The 22,460-nt window shown below is 39.8% G+C and overlaps 1 protein-coding gene across 9 annotated transcripts in view; it reads left to right on the forward strand.

Moving 5' to 3' along the window:
• The window catches only part of CMSS1 (cms1 ribosomal small subunit homolog), a 393,486-nt gene that overhangs the window by 295,583 nt on the left and 75,443 nt on the right, over window positions 1-22,460 (forward strand). For 2 of the 9 annotated variants that reach the window (XM_082392184.1, XM_082392185.1), the window contains exon 1: window positions 16,880-17,030. The exons of 6 other annotated variants lie outside the window; for them this stretch is intronic. In XM_082392184.1, the coding sequence (XP_082248310.1) occupies window positions 16,976-17,030 (55 nt within the window). In that variant the 5' untranslated portion in view covers window positions 16,880-16,975. Of the gene's footprint in view, window positions 1-16,875; window positions 17,031-22,460 lie in introns of those variants that run through there. One more of the 9 variants, XM_082392180.1, reaches the window with a different exon arrangement.

Raw genomic sequence — 22,460 nt, forward strand, 5'->3', positions numbered from 1 at the left:
AAATGCCCAGAAGTACAATTGCTGGGCCATATTTTAGTTTTAAGAAACTGCCAAACTGTTTTCCAGAGTGGCTATACCAATTTACATTCACACCAGCAATGGGAGTGATCTAGTTTCTCTGACTCCTCACCAGCATTTGTTGTTGTCACTATTTTGTAATTTTAGCCATTCTGATTGGTGTGTAGCGATACCTCATTCTGGTTTTAATTTGCATTTCCCTAATGATTAATGATGTAGCATATCTTTTCATGTGCCTATTTGCCATCTGTCTATCCACTTTGATGAAATGTCTGTTCATGTCTTTTGCCCATTTTCTAATGGGATTGTATGATTTTTTACTGTTAAATTTTGAGGATTCTTTATATATTCTAGACAGTGGTCCTTTGTTATATGTGTGGTTTGCAATTTTTTTTTTTTCAATCTCAAGATTCTTTTCATCCTCTGAAAGGGGTTTTTCACAGAGCAGAAGTTTTTCATTTTGATTAAATCTGATGTATCCGTGTTTGCTTTTATGGACTGTGCTTTTGGTATCAAGTGTAGGAACTCTTTGCCTAGTCCTAGATACCAAAGATTTTCTCTTATTGTTTTTCCTAAGAGTTTTACAGATGTATGTTTTATATTTAAGTCCATGATCCATTTTGATTAATTTTTTGTGTAAGGTGGTAGACTTAGGTTGAGGTTCATTTTTTTTCCTCTGGATGTCCCATTGCTCCAAGACCATTTGTTGAAAAGGCTTATCTTTTTGTTGTTGTTGTTGTTGAATTGCTTTTACACCTTTGTCAAAAATCAGTCAGGCATATTTACATGAGTCTATTTCTGGATTCCCTGTTCTGTTCCATTGATCTATGTGTCTATCCCTGCACCAATACACAGTCTTGATTACTATAGCTATATAAATCTTGAAATTAGGTACACTGATACCTCCCCCCTTTTTCTTCTCATTCAACATTGTTTTAGCTTTCTACTTTCTTTACCTTCCCATGTAAATTTTAGAATTATCTGGTCTATATCTACAAAAAAAAAAATGTGCAGAAATTTTGGTCGGAATTGCATTAAACCTGTGTATCAACTGGGGGCAAATCGACATGTTTGCTGTGTTAAGCATCCCAATCTGTGAACACAGTATGTATCTCTATTTACCTAGATCTTTGATGTCTTTAATCAGCATTTTGTAGTTTTCAGTGTGCAAGTACTGTACATATTTTGTATCCCTCTCAGTGTCTGGCACAGCAGTACCTTCCTAAGGAAGGTTGAATTTCGTAAAAATCATTGCCGTATACAGGAGTGGAAACTTACCGTGAAAAGAAACCGTTAGCTATAATCCCTTTTTTAAAATGGCTTCCTTAAACTAGGAAAACACTTTAAAGATAGCAAATGACCCAGATAAGAAAGACTTTTCATTCACTACCTGAAACTAGATACTTCACGGTTTGGGATTGTAAATCAGATTTCAGTTAAGAATTTATTGGATTCAGCTGTGTATGGGATGTGGCGTAGTAGAGTGGTTCAGGAAGCCGTTTTTGCTTTGCCAACTGCAGAGCTCATCTTTATATATTAAAAGAGAGTTTTCAAATTTCTGCCAATGATCATTTTTCATTGGTAACCCAGAGGAGTTTTGAGTTGTCATTTTGTGGGCTTTATCGGGAAGCTTAAATCCAGGATTGAATTAATCCGAGAATGCAAGATTGGGTTTCTGTATTTTCTAGTTTTGAAATCTACATAATGTTGGTAATAGACTGAACATTTATCATGTTATTGTTCACACTGGGGCAATGAAATATAACATTACATAATTCTTTTAAGAAGATCCCGAGAGTTTAATGTACAGTTTGAAGGCAGGAGACGGTCGGGAGCACAGAGATGCATGTTCCTCTCAGAACTATTCATATGTACACAAGATGAATAAGCTATCATCTTTCAAAATTTTCTCTGAAGTTTTCAAAAGAAACAAATACACAGGGTAAGGAAGGCAAGGAAGAACAGGGCTATTCTTATTGCTGAGATAGTAGGAAAAGCCCCAGCTGGCCTCTAGGTGATATAGAGGTATTTGTTGTGGTCTAACCATGTAACCTTGAGTAAGTCATTTGTTCTTCTGAGCCTCATTTCCATATTTATACAGGAGAATTGTATAATGTTTCTGCCTTCCTAAAGCTATAATCAAATAAGATAATGGATAGAGAAGCATATCATAAGCTCTAAAAAACTGTACAAATATACCATGTTATTCATTCCATAAATATTTATTAAACACCTACTCTGTACCAGACACTGTCCTAAGGATAAGGATAAAATAATCAAATAAGATGTGATCTCTATTGGTGAGGAACTAACAGTTCACCAAGGAGAGACAGACATGGGAACCACTTAAGTACAGTAAAGCATCATAGGCGTGCAGAGGTAGAACATTCCAGGTATAGCTGTGGAACTGGATTGCTGAGATGGAATGTGCAAACTGCTTTTGGAGTTGAGAAACTCTGAAGACACACTGTTGTAAAGATCACCTATGTTCAAGTTGAGGCTACCCACAATGGGGAGGGAATTAAGAGGAAAAAAGTTTAACCCAGTTGCCAAAGTCCTTATTAAATAGGTGGAATGATGACGAAAAGTCAGTAGGTGGCAGAACTGGGGATTGGACGAGTGTGGCATGGGCAGATGACATGAGCCTCCAGGGAGGGGGCTGGCTGGTGATATGAAAATGGCAAGGAATGGCCTGGAAGCAGCACTGTGAAGCCAGGCTTAGGGCTTGGGCTATGGGAGTATGAACAGACTTCACTTGAGGGGCTGAAAGGGTGTAAGTCCTGCAGGAAGAGCTGGACAACAGGTGGAACAGGAGGAGGGAAGAAGAGTATGTGAGAAGGGTAAGCATGTGGGGCTTCCAATAATAGCAATAGCTGTCATTTATTGAGCACCTAGGATGTGCCAGGTACTGTACTTGGTTGTTTTATACATTTAGTCCTCATAGGATGCTACAATCTAATTACTGTCATCTGGATTTTACAAGTAAGGGCATAAGGTACAAAGAGGCCACGTGCATCATTTAGGGTCACACAGCAAGTCCACATTAGAATCTCTGAACCCACATCTGCCTGACTGCAAAGCTGTGCTTTTGTACTACTCCACATGTCTTCAGAAAGATTCAGAGAGCACCATGGGAGGGATTTGGAGGGAAATCAGAGAATAAGGGAAGAATCCGAGGGAGGAATCAGAGTCATACGGGAATGAAAATACAGCAGATGAGCGGAGTATTGGCCAGAGTCATACGGGAATGAAAATACAGCAGATGAGCGGAGTATTGGCCAGAGATGCTTGCATTTTTGCTGGGGGCTGAAAACACCAGGGCTCTGAGGACTGCAGTCACTGAGACCTCTGGCAGAGTTGAGGCCTAGTGAGGTTAGTGGTTGCCTTGCTGCAGGTCCCCGGGGAGCGCTGTTGGAAGTTGTTCTGATGTCTTTGAGGAGAATTCTCCCAGGCTATTAGCGAAGAGGGTCAGCCTTTCCTGACTCTTCCGCTCCTGGTGGGGTAGTCTGAAGAGGCTTAGCTTCCTGAGTGTCAGTGGTCAGTCTTTTAGCCCAGATAATGAAGAGCAGAGAAGAAACTGTGGGATGACCTCTCACTTGCATGAAGGGTGGGAGCCAATCAGATATTGGGGTGCCTTGGCCGCTTTGTACTTGGGGACCTCTGGAGCTGTGTGGTGCAAGCTGGAATTCTCATTAGACTACGGTGAAAGGCAAACACATGTATCAGCCTCGCCCAGGCGGCAGTTACCAGTTACTGTCCAAGACAGCTTTTTAACAGAGTCTGGGGAAGAAAATATTTCTTCCTTCCTCACCATCCTGGCACAGCTAAATGTCCTACTTTCCTTTACTAGGGGACAGTTAATGCTACATCTGAAACAGCAGTTCCCCATGCCCCTTGAAGAAAGGTAGTACATTGACTGTGGGCACAGGCCAGGACCAGAGACTTTTCTGGAAGCAATCTTTGATACTTGAGGACAGTAGCAGTCCAGCTCTGCAGCCAGGTAAGAGTGGCCTCAGGTGAGGGAGATCAGGTTAGAAGAAGCAAAGAAAAGGCAGAGGATGAGTAAGTAACTGAAGAAAAGTTATGACTCTCACAACCTTGCTTTCAGTTAAGTGCTTCCGCTGGAATTCTTGATTGCGGTAAAAATAAATATGCCCTTCAAAGTAACACATGTGCCGTCTGATCCAGTTCATCACAGGAGGGGTTGGGACAGTGAGAGAATAAAGGAATGCCCGCAGAAAGGGGATAATAAGGAAAGAGAAGTGGAAGTAGCCTTAAAAGCCTGCGCTTTGCATAGAATGTTTGCAGAAGAGATTGGATCTTTCTGCTTCTTCACAGGTGGAAGGTTTTCTTTTTCCCTTGAATCATGCCAGCACTTTATCTGTACCTCTGTTGTGACATTTTTCATATTCTACACTGTTTTATAGTTTTTAGGTTTTTTTCTACTTCTACCAACCTGGTAATTCTACCCCCCACAGTGCTTTGCATTCAGTAGCTACTCAGTGTTCGACTGAAAGAACAAACCCCAGGACACTGTGATTCCTCTGAATTTGTTAGCTCTTTACTTGGCCACCAAAGATGACACTTCGCAAAGCCAGCTTTCTCCTTTTTCTGGGATCAGGGACTAAATTATATAAGAAGTGTTCTATAATGCTTTGAGTGTGTAGGAGAGATACTTTCTCTTTAGGGAATGTTGCTAAGCCCTCTCATCAAAAATAGCCTTTGCATCTACGTCCAAGCTCTGTCAGGGCAGAGCTGATTGGCAAGGGTAGTTCAAAGGAGAAAGCAATGTAATGCCTCCTGCTCACGGTGGCGCAGGTGCCAGTGGAGGAGGAAAATGTGTGTGGTTGAGGTTCGGGATGCTAAGTGCTATAAAAATGGAGCCAACCAACTGACCAGGGTGCATAGATCTATATTTTGTGAAATACCTTCCCCGACCTTTGTAGATTCCTTTCTATATTCCTGTGCACTCTGTGATCCCAGGCTAGGAGTCTTCAAAAAGCAACTGGTGATTAGAAATCTCACTGTATAAGCAGAGTAAGTGGCCCTTTAAGAGGGGCCCACTTAGACCATGGAGATGGCAGAAGCTCAGAATGGCAAGAGCAGAGGGAACAGGGAGAGCCAGCCAGAAAGACACATGTGGAACCCTGAGTCCTGAGCAGAGCAGCTCCTTTCTGAAGGCTGCTGTCGCTCCTTTGGGAACTGCTACGCAGGTATTGACAGGGAACCAAATCAGTGACAGGATAGCCATTTTAATGTTTGCAAAATCTACTCTAAGCATGAGTCCCTCTGTGTAACTGAAGATCTAGAGTCTTTAGGGGTTTTTTCCTCAAATCTTGAATCTGACCTTCCTTGGAAAGTTGGAAGTACTGATCGGGCAGGTAACAGCAATCATTCTGAGTGTCAAGCAAAAAGGAGGCATAAGCAGTGAAGGACCAAAGTTGGGATGGGGAGATGCATGTTGGCTGCCGGCATGGACTGTTCTTAGGAGTTCTAGAATGGTCACTTCCAGTGGCTATTACAAAATGCCCCCTAGAAAATTTAAACAGGAAAACATTTGGGTTTGGCCTGCCTGGCTTTGCAATAAGCATGTTTGTCCAGATAACAAATTGTTGCACTAAAATGGATCTGTCTCGTCTACCCTAAAGAAAAGCATCTTTGTACCCTGTGTGTTCAAGGCATTATCAATGATCTTTACATAAAGATCAACCCCTGTTAATAAAAGCCATGAGCAGGGCCCTGCCAAGATTCCCATAGTTTGTTTAATCAGGTGCATTAACGCAGAGGTTTTCAATTAGTAGAAATGTCCATTTGTACCCCTTATTTGCTTATAGGCCCAGAGGCCAAGTCACCAAATTGGGGCTCCCAGTCATCCTCTGCAAAGAGCTGGCTTCTCACTTCCCTGCCATGAAGATCACTGCTGTCTGTGTGTGTCTGGGTAGGAGAGGGCCGGCTCCAGTGAAGGTAGCCTCTCTACCCACCCCACCGCCAGTCCTGCCAAGTTGCAGGGGGGTACTGCACAGAAGCTTGATCAGGCAGCTTCTGACCTTCTGGACTGGTTGGAGGCCCCTTTGCTGAATGGACCCTGACCTCTGCCCGAAGCAAGAGACAGAAGACCAAGATGACATAGCTGTGGTCACACAAAGCCCGTTAACTACATCGGCTGTCTTTGTTTATTCAGGAACTCTGAACTTCTTTTTTTAACAAGAAATTTGAACCACATTTTGTTTGAGATATTCCAGAGAGATGTAGCAATGTAGTTTCCATTTTATAAACTTTTAAACAAAACTGTTAGCGGTTCACAGCTTTGTTTAAAGAACAATGGCTTGGAGCAGAGGCCAGTCTTCTCAAGACCCAGAGGACAGTGACCAAGGCAGAGGAGAATCTAGTGCAGAGCTGGCTGACCAAGGCCTGCGTTGAGGGCCTCTTCCCACTTTTCAGGAATGGCAGTGAGTTTGGCCCTGTTGCTTTGGTGATTTACATCAATGCCCTCAGCTTGCTGACTCTCCTCAAGTGGAAGAGAAATTCAGGAAAACTGAGGATGAAAACAGTCACTTCTGTTATTTTTCCCTTACCTCCGAGACTGAGCCACCGTTTTTAGCATAGCTAGCTCACTGCCCAGCCACTGGCATCCTTGTTTCTTCCCTTCCATGTTTTCTGCTTCTGTCATCACTTCTCTCTGTCACAGCCAAAACCTCACCTGTGCTTTCACTCTTAATATTTCTATTAAAATATCTGCCTTTACCTAACTTTTTCCTCATGAGATAACTTATGTTTATAGGAAACCTCATTTATGAGTTTTTTTCCTGCTATAATTGGCTATAGCTATTACTCTTTTAGCCTTTTCTTGGCATGTCCACAAGAACATTTAACAAGTATTGTTTAAGTCTCATAAACATTCCTCTAAAAGTACACAAATATTTATGCCTGTATCAATTTTTCTAGACTTTTTACAAAGCTGATTTAGTAGATAATGTATTCTCCAACCAAAGATTAAAATTGAAATAGCCCATAATTGGAGCTGACCAATAATGTAGATTTGGGGTTGGCAACATTCAGTTTCCAAGTACATAAAACACATATGAATTACAGGAATTTAGTTTAGTAACATCCTTTTTTACATGTGTTTTTGAAAACTCAGTTTACCCTCCAGGAAGGCATTTCTTTTGGATCAATTGCAATTTCTATTTAACTTCACAGCTTACAAGTAAGACTGTGAGTAAAATATTAACAAATTCTGGGGCAAAGGGAATTCCAAGAAGACTCAGTAATCGTTGAAAAGGGTAGTTAAAGAGCTGTACGATTAACCATTTTTAATGTAAAACAAAGCATTTCTCATGTATCCTTTAAGCAATACTGACAAGGTATTTCCTGGAGATTAATGATGGTCTGAGTTAATGGGCTGAGGGAAGGTCATTAATCCTTACACAGAGGTAGTTTGGAAAGTAGGAAAGAAAAACAACTGCTAGGTCAAGATGATACAATCCCAGGAGATGTTTCAGAGTAGTTACCTTTGCAGAAGCCCATACTTAACTACTGTTCTCACCCCCCCCCCACCTTCTCCACAAACAAAACCCTTTTTAATCAATGAGCTTCCTCTTCTTGCTCTTTCTCACATAAAACTTATCTTGGAAATCATTTGTTTTCACGTAGCTTCTCGCCATCAGACTCATTTATTGGTGTGAACAGAGTTGTGCTTGGGAGTCTAGAAACCAAGGCAGTCAGAATATACTTCCTATGGTTTCAATTAAATAACACATCTATGTGTGCTAGGCATAAGATATGCAGGAAATATGAAATTACTGTCAGTGATAGGCTGGGGTTAATGGAACAATCAGACCTAGACACCTCAGTAAATCAGAAGAGATTGATTCATCATAAGGACACAGAAACAAGTCGGGACAGTCAGGATACCATTACAAGCAGAAGTGCATGCTTCCAGACTGCAGAATACCACCAGAGATGTACACTTGTTGATGATGTCTGACTTTGTGGAATCTCATTCCTCCTCCAGGCCAGTCTAGGCTGCACCCATTCTGCAAGTCTGCTAATCTGGATCTGTTTCAACAGTCCTCCCATCTGGACAGATTTATTAATCTCAGGATTAAGCAAGGTACAGTAGGACCTCTGGGGCAAGGACTCTAGTGGAGATAGTGAGAAACAGTGGCAGAGGATCTAGAGCTACCTGGTGGAGGATTGTTGCAAGAAGCCCTACTTTGGCTTTTTACCCAAAGAGCAGTTGAGACCTACAGAATGATCTCTTAGTTAAAAAAAAAAAAAAAGGTCTGCCTTCATGCATGGGCATCATCTTCTGTAACCGTGTGTCCTTGTGAGAGTTTTAGATTCAGGAGCTTGTACCGTAGCCTGTGCTAGGGCATGTTGCTCACCTTCCTGCTGGGAATGCGAACTCCCTTTGGAATCCTTTAGATGAGTTAAATGCCATCTGATTCGCTCAAGTGGTGTTTCACTGGCTGTTCCACTAATCCCAGGCTCTGATCCCTATAGTATGTTTTCACATTTCTGGAAATTTTAAAATACCAGAGGTTATTTTGCTGTTTAAAAAAAACTGCTGAAAATTAGTAAGATAGCAGAAATATGCTAAAGGAAACACTAAGGAAAATGTTTTCTGGTCACTAGGGCAATGGATTGAAATGCAGAAGCCCCACTATAATGGTGACGGGCATTTTGCCACTAACGTGTATCTGATCTAACCCTGAAAGCATTAAGTTCTTATGGATTTTGTGACAGAGCCAAGAGAAGTAAATTTGTAGTTACCAGTTCACGCTGAACTACTGTTTTAGTGCTGCAAGTACAGGTGAAAATCTTTATGTTCTTCCATACTGCTTAAAAAAAATTCCTTGTTTGTATACAGATTAGTTCCACTAGACCTAGCTGAACTTTTTGAGTTCTTTTCTCAACTGAAATTGCCTTTTACAAATGAACTATCCAGATGTGGATGGGAACATAATAATAGAATTACGTGCTGAAATAACTTAGATTATTTTGGTCATGATTGCAGTTTTATGATGCCATCTGGGGAAATTACTAAGTGCATGTGAATTTGAGGTAAACTAAAGTTTTTCTCCCTTCAGTAGGCATTATGGCCTCTTTTGGCACTTTTTTGGTATTGGAATTTGCTGGTTACTTTGCTGACTTTAAGAGCGATGGATCCACAACTCTGTCATGGTTTGAACTGGAGCTTTCCTTCCACACAATTGGCAGGTATTAATGCATCAGGACAGTCTGTCTGAAACCTGACCTAACCACTTAACAGTAAAATAGTAAAACTTGCTATTTTGTGTGTACAAATGCTGTCTTTCCAAATTAGGAAAGAAGATATAAAACCCTGTGGAAATGCCTTGTTTTAAAAGGAGTAATTTAATGCTCTACCATTAACATTCTCCCAAGGTACTGTTACATAAATAATTACTGGTACACAGGACGAGTCATTTCCCATTCTGGAATAATTTGCACACATTAGGAATTTCATTGTCTCCTCAAAATCCTCTGGGCTGTGGGCCCATAAATTATCACATTTTGATGGAACTTCCATTACACGATCTAAATTTTATGGGAGGAGAGAGCAAAAGAATTGCAAAAAAAAAAATAATAGTGACTTGCTTATAGCTAGAGAATCTCAAGGAAGGGAAAAGGATATTCCTACTTAATTTAACATAGGTCAAAGAAATTTGTGGTTTACTTTTAATAATCAACTTTCTGGATTTTTTTTTATGCCAAAACCACAAGATTTGGCATTTTAAACTCACACCTGTCTGGGGGCATATAGTGTCTAAAGCAGTGGTTCTTAGGGTCCCAAAGAAAGCACATCATTCAAATGCCAGTTCCCTTGGTTTCTAGGTGACATTTCTAGCCCAAGACTTCTTAATTTGGTCCAAGGGATCCAAATTTTGTGTCTGTGTGTATCCTCTTGTAACATTTATCAGCTTCTCAGAAAGGCCTGACATACCACACTCTCAAGACTGAATTTTGTTAGACCCAATCTATAACACCATGGTGGGAGTTTTCTGTATTATTAATAATGATAATAATATCTCCTGATTACTGAGCACTTATTATTTGCCACTAACTGTACTTAACCCTTTATATTTCTCATTTATTGTTCCCCAAAACGCAAGTACAATTATTATCTCCATTTTATGATTGAGGAAACTTAAACTTTGAGAGGTTAAGTAACTTTTTAAAGACCACACAGAATTAGAATTAAAACCCATGATGCCATCTGGAAAAATCCATGCTCTTAAGCATTATGCATTATGATAATGAGTACATCCATTTACTGGTTTAGTACTAACTGGGATTTTGTTTGATATTGATATATTCAGTTCAGAGAGCCCTCACTCTGTCCTAGTGGTTCGGCGTGACTCCTTATCTAGATGTTGCTATATAATTCTGAGATCAAAATTGGGTTGCCTGGCATTTGCTTGTTACAAAAATAAGTAAACAAATGGACAAGTATATGCTCCTTCCAAATATGGCCTGAGTCATGTTCTTTTGTGATACCCTCCCATATTGAGTATAGGCTGTGGTGGGGCGGCAGTGGTGCCTGTTGGTTTTGACAGATATTGAACATGCAATAATGTCTCTGGTACTAAAATCAGCTGATATTCCCTTGTAATTGTATATTTATCAGGCAACTATGTATATTTGGAGGCAGCTACTTGAAATTTTCTGCGTGGTTTTTTGGCCTGGTGGCTTTTTACATTAGACAGTGCAATTTTGATAGGCATTGTTACACAAGAGTAGAGCATTGAATTTCTGTAGGTTGATCATTTTTAACTATCTCAGAAAAACAGGCATATTTCTCTGCCACTAACTAGTTCTAAGACCTTGGGAAAACTTCCTCAGGCTTCAATTCTTCATCTGTGAAATGAGAAGAGCAGACCGTATCAGTTATTTTCTAAGGATTCTTTTTCCTTTGTTTATTTTAGTACCCTAAAATTTCTTTATTTTTTTTCACTGAAAATCTATGATAATGAATACATCCATTTAGTGGTTTAGTTCTAACTGGGATTTTGTTTGATATTGGTATATTCAGTTCAGACAGCCCTTATTCTGTTCTTACTCTGTTCTAGTGGTTCAGCGGACTTGTATGCTTTGTGCACTATTCCCCCTTGAATTTGTGTGAGCACATATATGTTGCCCTTGTAAAATCTTAAACAAAAGATATAACTATGGAATACCTGAATAATCTTGGAGTCTTCGTTTTTGTTGTTTTCCTGGGAAACTGGGCCAATTCATTGGGAAACTTGAACTTCCCAAGCTTCCAGATGACACTTTGTTATTGTGCCTTCAGGTCTCCTCTTGTGTTAGGAAGGGTGAAACTCCATAAGCAGATGAATCTTGTGACCAAACTTCTCCCCCCATCTCCCTAAACAAGGAGTCTGCCATGTATACAGTGCGCCAGACTGAGAATTGGGGCACTTGGTTTCTATACCCCAGTCCTCTACAGCAATAAGCCTCTATAATTTGATCATTTCAGGTATGTGTTCTCCATTTAGGGTGACCCTCTACCCTGGTTTTCCCAGAACAGTCCTGATTTTAGCACTGAAAGTCCTGAAGCCTGGGAAATCCCTCAGTCCCAGGTGCACCTGGACAATTGGTTACCATACCTCCTTTATTTTTCCAGAACTGGATCCAAGCAGCAGATTCCAGCCCTTCTGCTTTGTTGAATCTCCTGAAGAGTACAAATGTATCTTTTAAACTAAGAGATTGGGCAGCTCTGGTTCAGATTCATAGATGTGTGGTGGACCATTAGAGATACAGAATTTCAACAGACCAAGGAAGACCTGTATAAATTTTAGAGGAATTTACAGATACTTAGCTTAAAAGACTTTTAAAAGAAAGAATTTTTTGTTTTATGTTGCCTTCATTCTTGTTTCAACTCTGTCTCTTCAGGGAGGGTGGTGAGGTATCTTAGAGGATACCTTTCTCTGATTGTCAAAGTTCAAGTGGTAAATCACCATTTGCTATCATCAGACAATCCTAAATGTCCCTAATATACAAAGGTGTCCTTGTCAGCAATATTCCAAGCATAATAAGTAGAATATAGGGTTAGATTAATGGGCACTAGCACAAATAGTTATGTATTATCCTGACTCTAGCCAAATGATTTTATTTATTCTTTCATACTTTTAGCTGAAATTTGCCAAATAAGAATTATGATGGGAAATATTAGTGATTTTTTTAAAAATCCAAGTTCTAAATTCTTTTAATTTTATTTAAGAAACAAGTCTCCATCTCGATTCCATGATTTTTCTCCCCAATATGAAGTTATTTTTGCACTGGTTGGGGGGAAATACACTAATAAGTTTTTAAATTCTGAACTACTAACTGCATCTGCTTAGGATCTAAAACTGAAATGGAAAACACAAGGCTTAACCCCACATGCTCCCTGATCAAATGCAAAGGTTCTTAAAATAGCTACGTGTGAAGATGTTTGGAGCAGCTGAAAACTAAGGAGCTGGTGTCCCTAGGCCCAACCTGGCAGTTTAATACCATGGCTCAGAGGCAGCTGCCTCTGTCTCTTTCTGTTTCAGGGCCTGGAGCAGCAGCTCCTAGAAGAAGCGCAGAAGCAGCCTCTGCTTTATCCACACTCCTATCCTCCCCTGAATTCTACTTTCCTAGTCAAAGGATCGTCCCTAGATCTGTCAGGGAGATCTAAGACATTCTTTCCAAGCCCTGAGAGAAGAGTAGCTAAAAGCCTCCAAACAATTACCATAAACCTTAAATAGGCACAAAACAAATTCCAGGAAAAAAATGTAAGGAAGAAATAAAGTGCATTTGATTGATCATAGCTAGTAGTAACAGACAGTACTAGCCATGAGTGGTGCCCTACACACTGTTACCTTCAGTATCTCAGTTGCCAGCAGATCAGTTTACTCCCTTAAAATCCACCAGGAAGACCTTCTTCACTCACTCAAGACTGGTCTGTTCAGCTCTGCCTATCTTGACATAGTTCTCAGTTAACTGATATATCTCAGTTGATAGAGCTCTCAGGTTACCATTTTCCCCCATATAAATTTTCTTCCTGTGATATTTTCTCTTACCCATGATAAACTGCTTCTCTCAAGGGCCCACTTATGCTACCAGCCCAGCAGGATCTGGGCTGGGTGGACAATTGGTCTAATCTGATTTGACAGCTTTTTATGTTACCAGGCTTTTGGTACTAACCAGCAGTTTAAAATTCCATTGGCATTCACATGTAGGTGAGTATACTATTACACTATCCCATTCCCTTCCTAAAAAGAAGAAAAAAGCAGTAGCTTATATCTCTTTTAGAAACTAAACTGATATTTTTGAGGGCCATAGGAAAGAACTGTAGGGTGAGTATGTAGAAGGGAACGGAGGCAGAAAGAGGATAGGGTTTGGGGAGGCCTGAAACTCTCCTATCGTCAGTTTCCAGTTGGCTGCCCCCACCTTCAAACAGTAGTCCGAACGGTGAGTGCTTATGTTGAAAACTCAGAATTTTTCTAGTCCTTCATTTGAGAAATTACTTAATGAGACTGTGCATTAGAGAGGACATTAGCTGGGCTGGTCCTTAAAGGTCTAAAACTTAGTTTTTCCATCTGCTAAACAGGGAATAATACCTGCCTTTCCTATCACACCGGGTCACCTTAGGATCAAGTGAGTGACGGATATTCGAATTGTGTAAACAATGTAGGACACCTCCTAGGTGTAAAATGACACTGTTGTTAAGATTGATGCCATTATACAAAGTTTCCTCAACCAAGATGAGAAACACAGTGTTCCGCTCTTTTGGTTGTAGCCTCCGGTCAGACAGATTAGACAGAAACATCTTGAACTTTCGTCAGATTTGAGCCCCAGATAGCTATGAGGCTATAATACAAATTTTGCTCTAATGTCCTCCTTAGGGACTTCTTGTCCGACCCAATTCTGAAGGAGCAAACTATCAGTATGTGAGCCTATTGTCTGACATCTGTATTTAGAACAGAAATGTCAACGTCCCTCAAAGAAGACTCAAGTATTTGCACTAAAATGTATATTACAATCCGATTATTTGATTATTTGGTCCCTGGAATTGTCCCCCTATCTTGCAGACACTAAATAAACTTTATTAAGTAGGAAAAAAATTTTTCTGGTCTTTTAATTAGAAATAAAGTTGAAAATACCATGGTAAACAACATGAACAATATAAAGGTTCAAATCACTAATAATCAGCCCCTCCGTGAAGATTTCTACACTCAGAGCATGTAGAAACCACGTTTGCCCCACTCACTGCTCTATGCCCAGTAACCCAGCACGTAGTAGGCACTCTAAGCATTTGTTGAATGAATGAATAAATGAGCAAACTAATTAAGCCCTTTTACTATAGAAGTGTTCTACCTAATTATAATGAAACAAAAAAAAGTTATTCTGTGCTCAGTATGAATGGCTATTAAATGCTGGTGGCCACTAGTTCTGTCCTAAGGCAAATAAAAGCAACTAACATTTTTTTCTTTAAATATTTTTTAATGTAACATACTGAAGAGGCGAGGCATGTATTTCAGTAGTAATGAAAATTCTCCTTTACGTTAAGACAAGGAATAACATTGACTCTATTCTGAAGAATACAGGGCCCTTTACTTTTGTTTTTCCCTATTCCTGGACCTGCCAAACTCTTGGCACATTACAACATCTGTCTCATACAATAGGCAAATGGATCATCATTTTGAAGCCACAATAAAGTATCTCCATCTCCAATGACAATGCCACTACCTGAGACCAATTCTTGGCTAACAAATTTTTTACTTCAATAACAAAAAAGTTTAAGCAAAAAAGACAACTACATATGAACTTTAACAGAAGCTAAACTCTTTTTTAAAAAATTTTTTGCACTTCTTTGCTTATAATCAATACTTTCCTTCATCGCAGAACTTTTACAGAGTATTTTTGCATTGGTTATCATAAGAACCCAAACTCTACATTGCTTTGGGAAATTACCTGAAAAACTCTTCCAAGAGTAGACCTGTCTTAATTGCCCTACATATTTGTCTTAAAGAAGTAGAAATAGCCCATGAATATTATTGCTGCTATTTTTCAATAGCAAAGAGTTCTTGAAGTGTTTATGCTGATTTTTTTAAATTAATTAATTAATTAATTTTTATTTTTGGCTGTGCTGGGTCTTCGTTTCTGTGCGAGGGCTTTCTCTAGTTGCGGCAAGCGGGGGCCACTCTTCATCGCGGTGCGCGGGCCTCTCACTATCGTGGCCTCTCTTGTTGCGGAGCACAGGCTCCAGACGCGCAGGCTCAGTAGTTGTGGCTCACGGGCGTAGTTGCTCCGCGGCATGTGGGATCTTCCCAGACCAGGGCTTGAACCCCTGTCCCCTGCATTGGCAGGCAAATTCTCAACCACTGCACCACCATGGAAGCCCTATGCTGATTTTTAATTAAGTAAAATGTGAGTTTCATAATAGCATCAACTGATAACTGTAGAGATATATTTACCAGGAATATTTGGTTTTGAGGGATAGAAGATTGATATATTGGAACGTGTCATCATAGGAAAAGCATTTTTAGCTGCGTCTAGAGGAACATTGCCATAGTTTGGAAGAGTTCTCTCCAGTAGTACGCTACCCCCTGCTCTCCCTTATTACAAACCTAATACACACATGAAACATGGTGAATGTAACTAAGCAGTATTTGTATTGCTTTTCTTGCAGTTCTTCCTGAGACTTGCATAGATATTGAAGATATGTGATCATCAGTTGATATGTGATTGAATACGTCACAAGAAATTTAGCTGAAAATGTATCTCTCTTGATTGGGGATCTGTATTCAAAACTATGCATTCACCCTAAACATTGGCTAATACTCCCACTGAGCAAGTACAGCGAGCAGAACTTTCTCTGGTATCACATTTGGCAGCAATCTGGCATTATTTCCCATTGACACTGAGATTTGTTGTGCCATAGATATCCAATCATGTTCTTTGGGGTTATAGGTGTCTTCCAAGACCTTCCAAAACCCTACCTCAAAAATGTGCTTCTGTTTTCTGGCCCTCATTCATCAAATCTTAGCATCAAAGAAATATGAACAAAAGTAAAGAAAAAAGAATACTTCTAGTTGCCATTTTAAGATGCTGGTTTCTTCTGTCTTTCCATGAAAAGAGAATTCCTCCTTTCCCGTCTAGCCTATCCAGTATACTTCTCCATTGTTATCACATTTTTGATGATTTTGAAATTATGTATTAATCATTTACATCAGTTTACAAAATCAAGCTATTAACAAGAAAAGTCATTTGCCCAAACCATTTTTTAAAAATTTTTGACCAGTTGTCTTACTCTAAAGAGGATAACAATTTAAGATTTTATTTTGGTCTTCTTTCATACCTACCAGTTTATCAAAACATACCTACTGTCAGGATAGTTCCTCTATTTTGCAAGCAGCTGTTACTCATATTAGTCTAAAAGTCATCATCCTTCATAAGCCCTTAATCACACCTGAGATTTACTCTATTCCTTTGCATAATGCCCAGAAGCTCCTGCTCCTGGAGAGCAGTGTTGGCAGTTCCTGGATGTTGGATAACACAGAAACATCTCCAAAGCCTCTTCTCAGTAGCAATGGGGACACTTACCTTACCGTGCAGGTGCCTTTGCTTGATCACGCCCAGTGGTCCTCTCTTCTCATCCCCACCAAAATCCAATAGTGGCATCCAGGGACCAACAGCGTTTTCTTCTTTTTTTTTTGGACACTCTCTCAGTTTTTGTTTTGCGGGCTTCAAAGCCACGGGGAACTTGCAACCAGGGGCCACTGACAGTTCCGCAGAGGAGAGGCAGTGGGGAGCCCAACACTGACTGGGCCCAAACACTAAATATAACCCTCCTCCCTCTCCGGGCAGTGTCCTTCATACTCTGAAGACAGGCGACCTTGCAGAATCCCTCACCCCACAGCTTGCCAGTCTCCACGGAAGAAAGGGTCTAACCGTACTGAGCTGCAGGATGAGGCGACCCAAAAGCCAGAAGCCATCTGCCCAGAGCAGACAAGTAGAGGCAGGTATAGGCTCCATGAGTGTGTCTGTGTGTATGTGTTTGTGTGTATGTTTGCATGCCTGTGCCCAGCAGCTGCTCTCCAGATTAGGAGACAGCACTCTTTGGCAGGCAACTCTGAAACCACCCTCTTGGATAATTTCAAATTCATGTGCACATCTTGGCTGAGAGAAGAAACCTCCCAGGCACAACCTGGGTCTCCTTCTCTGCCTTGTCACTGCCCCAGATACACAGTGAACCACAAACAAACAGCAGTGCCAGCATCTTAAGAACAGACGCCCAGCTGGACATTAGACTGCACCTCATTTTGTACCCTGCAACCAAGAACTGATGCAAGCCTCCTTCAAGATTTAAGTAACAAGGGCATGCCCTCTTCTTTGACAGTCATAACCCAAGGCACTGCAGAAATTCGCTATTATTAACGCTGTGTTGAACTTTAACTTGAATACCTGCCTGTTCCATTCAGTGTCACATGAGACATGAGTGCAAAGTGCTGAGGAAACTTCAGAGCAACATTCAAATGTATGATGGTATTTATTATGATTATTGAACATTTTTGTTTTATATTATTCAGGTGTTAAGAAAAATCTCATACTTTACTAAAATTTGAAGAATCTAATTTTCTCTAACTGGTATCAGTTATTCTGATTGGAGAGGGAGGGGCAGGAGGAAGAAGCGTGTTCATTTCTTCAGCAAGTTATGTACTGCCTCACCAGTTAGGTATCAGGTCCTCTACCAGGCAAACCCATCACCAGCCAGGTGCTCAATCTGTGCATTATTTTATTTAATCCTCACAGCATCCCTTTAAGTTAGTCCTGTATTGGTGATCAAATAAGAAAACCAAAGCTCAGAATAATTAAATAACTTCCCTAGAGTCTCATGGATGATGAATATCAGACTTGGAATTCAAACTTGGATCTGAGTCACACCGAAACCTGTGCTCTTTATTTTTAGCTATTATCATTAAATAATTTCAAACTTACAGAAAATATACATGAATAATAAAGAACTCCTTTATACTCTTCACCCAGGTTCTCCAATTTTTAGCATTTTACCACATTTGCTTTCTCCCTCCCTCCTTTCTTTCCCCTCCACCTTTTTTCCTCCAGCCTCCCTCTTCCCAGCCACCGCCTTTTGTTTATATGCGTGTGTGTATATATTTTTCTGAATTGACTTATATGCTTCCGTGTTGTTATCCTAAAAGCAAGTACACTTTTCTACATAACTATAGTATTACTATCAAATTCAGTAAATTAATATTGACACAGTATTACTTTCTAATCCATAGTTCCCATTCAACTTTTCACCAAATGTCTCAATAATATCATTTGTCGGGGGAAAATTTGTTTTTTCTCTTGGTCCAGGATTATATGTAGAGTATTTAGTTGTCATGGCTCTCCTTCAGTCTCGAACAGTTCTTCAGTCTTTCCTTGTCTTTTGTGACTTGACATTTTTGAAGGGTACATTTTGTAAAATGTTCCTCACCTTAGGTTGGCGTGGTATTTCCTTATTATGAGACTGAGTTTGTGCATTTTTTGGCAGGAATATCACAGAAGCAATGTTGTATTATTCTTAGTTAATCATATGAGGAGACACATAAAGGGAGTTGGTCCATACCAACCCCACTTTGTTAAGGTGGTATATGCCAGATTTTTCCACTGTAAAGTTATAGTTTTTCCCTTTGCAATTAATAAATATTTTTCTGGGAAGATAATTTGAGACTATGTAAATATATTGTTCCTAAGTAAACTTTCTACTGTAGGGCAGAGCTTTCCCTTCTCCCTTATTTGTTTTTGTATTGATTTATATCAGTATGCAGTTATGGATTCCTATTTTATTCAGAGGCTTATACTCCGTTAATATCATTATTTATTTTGATGCCCAAATGATCCCAGATTTGGCAAGTGGAAGTTCCTCCAGCTGACTCTTGTGTCCTTTTGACAAGTCCTCATCATTTTCTAAGTACTTTCTTACTTTCTGGCACAAGAAAATGTTCCATGTACATCTTGTACTTTCTCTACCCAGCCCTGGAATTATCCACATCTTCAAGGAGACCTGGGTCCATGGTGGAAAATAGTATATGGAAACCAAGATCTGGGCATTGGGTGTGCTCACTGGACAAGGGTGTGTTCATTGCCTCTAGGCCCTCTCAGCCAAAAGAGCTAGGAAATTAGACACACACTCACAGCCATATCTGTTGCTCTATCTCTATCAAATACCAGAGAGATCACATTGATAGCTCCAGTTCTGATCTAACACCATGGAGCATTCTAGCTTTTACCCTTTCCATGTTTGTAACTCCCTCCCCCAACAGTGAGGATAACTTGGTTTCTGTTATCCTCAAGATATTTACTAGTTTGCTCATTGCCTCTGTGTGTAACCAGTCTTCCCACCTTGCCGGCTGCTTCCACCACCTTTACAGTCTTTTAAGCCTCATCAGCCCTACTCCCTCAAGGAGAGGGAAAAGAAATAATGTTTTTTTAATGAAAAGGAAGGTAAAAAGAAGAAGATAAGAATCTCATACTCTTTCTGTACCTCAAGCCATCTGTATCTTCATGACAAATCATTATGCTACTTCTGCAAAGATGTCATGGAAACCAGTTAAAGTTTATAATGACTGAAGGAAGAGTTCATATATTTATTCACTTAGTTAATTGAGTGCCCACTATGTGTCAGGCACATTAAAAGACAGACATGGTACTTGCCTTTGTGAATATATTATCTAGTGGATTATTTTTATTAAACTTACTACTTGTTAGTAACACTTTGTGGCAGCACTATGTTAAGCACTTTGTGTTACTTTTTTTTTTGGCTGTGCTTGGTCTTCGTTGTGGCGCATGGGTTGTTCTTTGTTGCGGCGTGCGGGCTTCTCTAGCTGCAGGCACGTGGGCCTCTCTAGTTGTGGCAAGCGGGCTCCAGAGCGTGCGGGCTCAGTAGTTACGGCTCACGGGCTTAGTTGCCCCGCCACATGTGGGATCTTAGGTCCCTGACCAGGGATCGAACCCGCGTCCCCTGTATTGAAAGGCGGATTCGAAACCACTGGACCACCAGGGAAGCCCCGTGTTACTAATGTTAATTCACACAACAACCCTATGGGAGAAATTGTATTTTTCTCCACCTTACAGATAAAGGAACTGACATTTGGAAATGCTTGGAACTAAGCAACCTTTCTAACATCATTGAGCTAATTAGTGAGAGATCTGAAATTTGAATTTAGATTGGTCTGACTCCAGAGCCCCAGTTCTAAACACTTGGGCTGTATGAGAACCAATAAAGTAGAATTATCCACTATGATATATTCTAGTAGGAGTCATGATTTACCGAAACTTGACTGCAAACCCTCCTATATTAACCGCTAGCTAAATGTGGCTAGTTAGTACAAGAAATTTGGCTAATCCAAGCTGAGATGTGCTATAATTATGAAATAAACATTGAATTTCAGGGACTTACAAAAAAAATAAGGTATCTCATTAATTATTTTTATATTAACTACATATTGAAATATTAATACTTTGGATATACTGAGTTAAATAAAATACATTAAAATTATTTTTACCTTCACAGTAGCCAAAAGGTGGAAACAACTCAAATGTCCAACAACAGATGAGTAGATAAGCAAAATGTAGTATATACCTACAATGGAATATTATTCAACCTTTAAAAAGGAATGGAAATCTGATATATGCTGCAATGTGGATGAACCTTGAAGACAAATGCTAAGTGAAATAAGCCAGTCACAAAAGAATAAATCATGTCTGATTCCACTTGTATAAGGTACCTAGAATAGTGAGATTCATAGAGACAGAAAGTAGAATAAAGTTACCAAGGCCTGGGGGGAGGGAGAATAGGAAGTTATTGTTTCATGGGTATAGAATTTATGTTTCAGGTGATACGAAAATTCTGGAGATGGATAGTGATGATGGTTGCACAACAGTGTGAGTGTATGTACTTAATTCTACTGAATTATACACTCAAAAATGGCTAAGATGATAAGTTTTATGTTATTTGTATTTTACCACAATTTTTAAAAATTATTTTTACCATTTATTTTTACTTTTTAATGAGACTACTAGAAAATTTAACATTACATAGGTGCCTTGTATTATATCTCTGTTAGACAGCATTGCTATAGTATTGTATTTATGAATACAGAGAAGTAAATTCCTTATCAAACTTCCCCTTTTCACATGACATATTGAAGAGATTCTGACATACCACAATGGGCCTAAATCAGACTTCTCACTTTTTGTTCAGTCAGCTTTGAATGGGCTAAAGAACAGCTTTTTGCTTAAAATTATACTAATAATATAGACTTTTGAAATATAAGCAACTGTATGAGATAATAACCATTTGTTGTTTTAATAATTCTTAATTTTCCATTTGCACAGTATCCACTGGGCCTCTTTTCCAGAACTAACGTAACTGTCTCTGCTTGTGTATATCCTAAAATATAATTATCATAAATTTCATCATGATTAAAATTTCTTAGGATCCATGGGATTAATATTAGTCTGTCAATTAAATTTCAAAAACTGAGCCCCAAGGACAAGCATTCTCTCCCCTTCCTATAGCCTTCCTGTCACAGTGTCTACTGCAAATGGATATCTGCAGGGGAGGAAAGAGAGGAAAGCTGGGCTGAATCGTAGTTCTGTAGTAGAACAGACAGCTGATGGAATTGTGAGTACGTGTACATAAGCAGAACAGATTCTCTAAAGGGTCATTTTCCACCTACTTACAGGTGACCAAGCAACCAAGTAAAGAAGGAAAATAGGGAAAAAATATTCCTAATCTTCTAGTGGTTATTTTTTCACTGACCCTGAGCTTCAATTTCCTCCTCTGTGAAGGTTTTGCACTGAAAGATATCTTGGTTCTATTTAAGCACTAATATTCTGTGCGTCTGTCAATTGATGACTTGAAAATGATCCAGGTAAACCTAACTCTAAGCCTTTTGCTCAGCTCTTACTAATAGTTATCATTGCAGATGTCTGCGAGGTTTTGAGAGATATATCAGTATCAGTTCTTAAAAATATAGTGAGGTTGAAACTCATTTAAAACTGTCGTTTTTTGTTTGTTTATTTCTGTGAATTATGAAAATACAGGGGTCTCAGTGGCAGAGCTGGATCACAGGAATCACACACAGTGTTCCTGGGCATGCCTCACTTTTTCCTGACTCAGATTCCAGACCCATCCTTCCCACCGCCCTCTCCCCACCCCACGTGGATTATGTTCCTCCTTGGTATTCCCAAGGCACCCAGAGCTTACCTGCACCTTACCCTCAATCCCACTTTAATTGCAACTGCCAACATACTTGTCTCTCCCCCAGGAGACTGGGAGTTCCTAGAGCAGAGTGCACCTTCCAACACTGTAGCCCCAGCCCCAAGCACACAGTCAGAGCACAATAAATGTGTATTGTATGGAGGAAGTGTCACCAACCACT

This window comes from Balaenoptera borealis, assembly GCF_965194805.1.
Source record: "Balaenoptera borealis genome assembly, chromosome: 5".
Classification (NCBI taxonomy): Eukaryota; Metazoa; Chordata; class Mammalia; order Artiodactyla; family Balaenopteridae; genus Balaenoptera; species Balaenoptera borealis.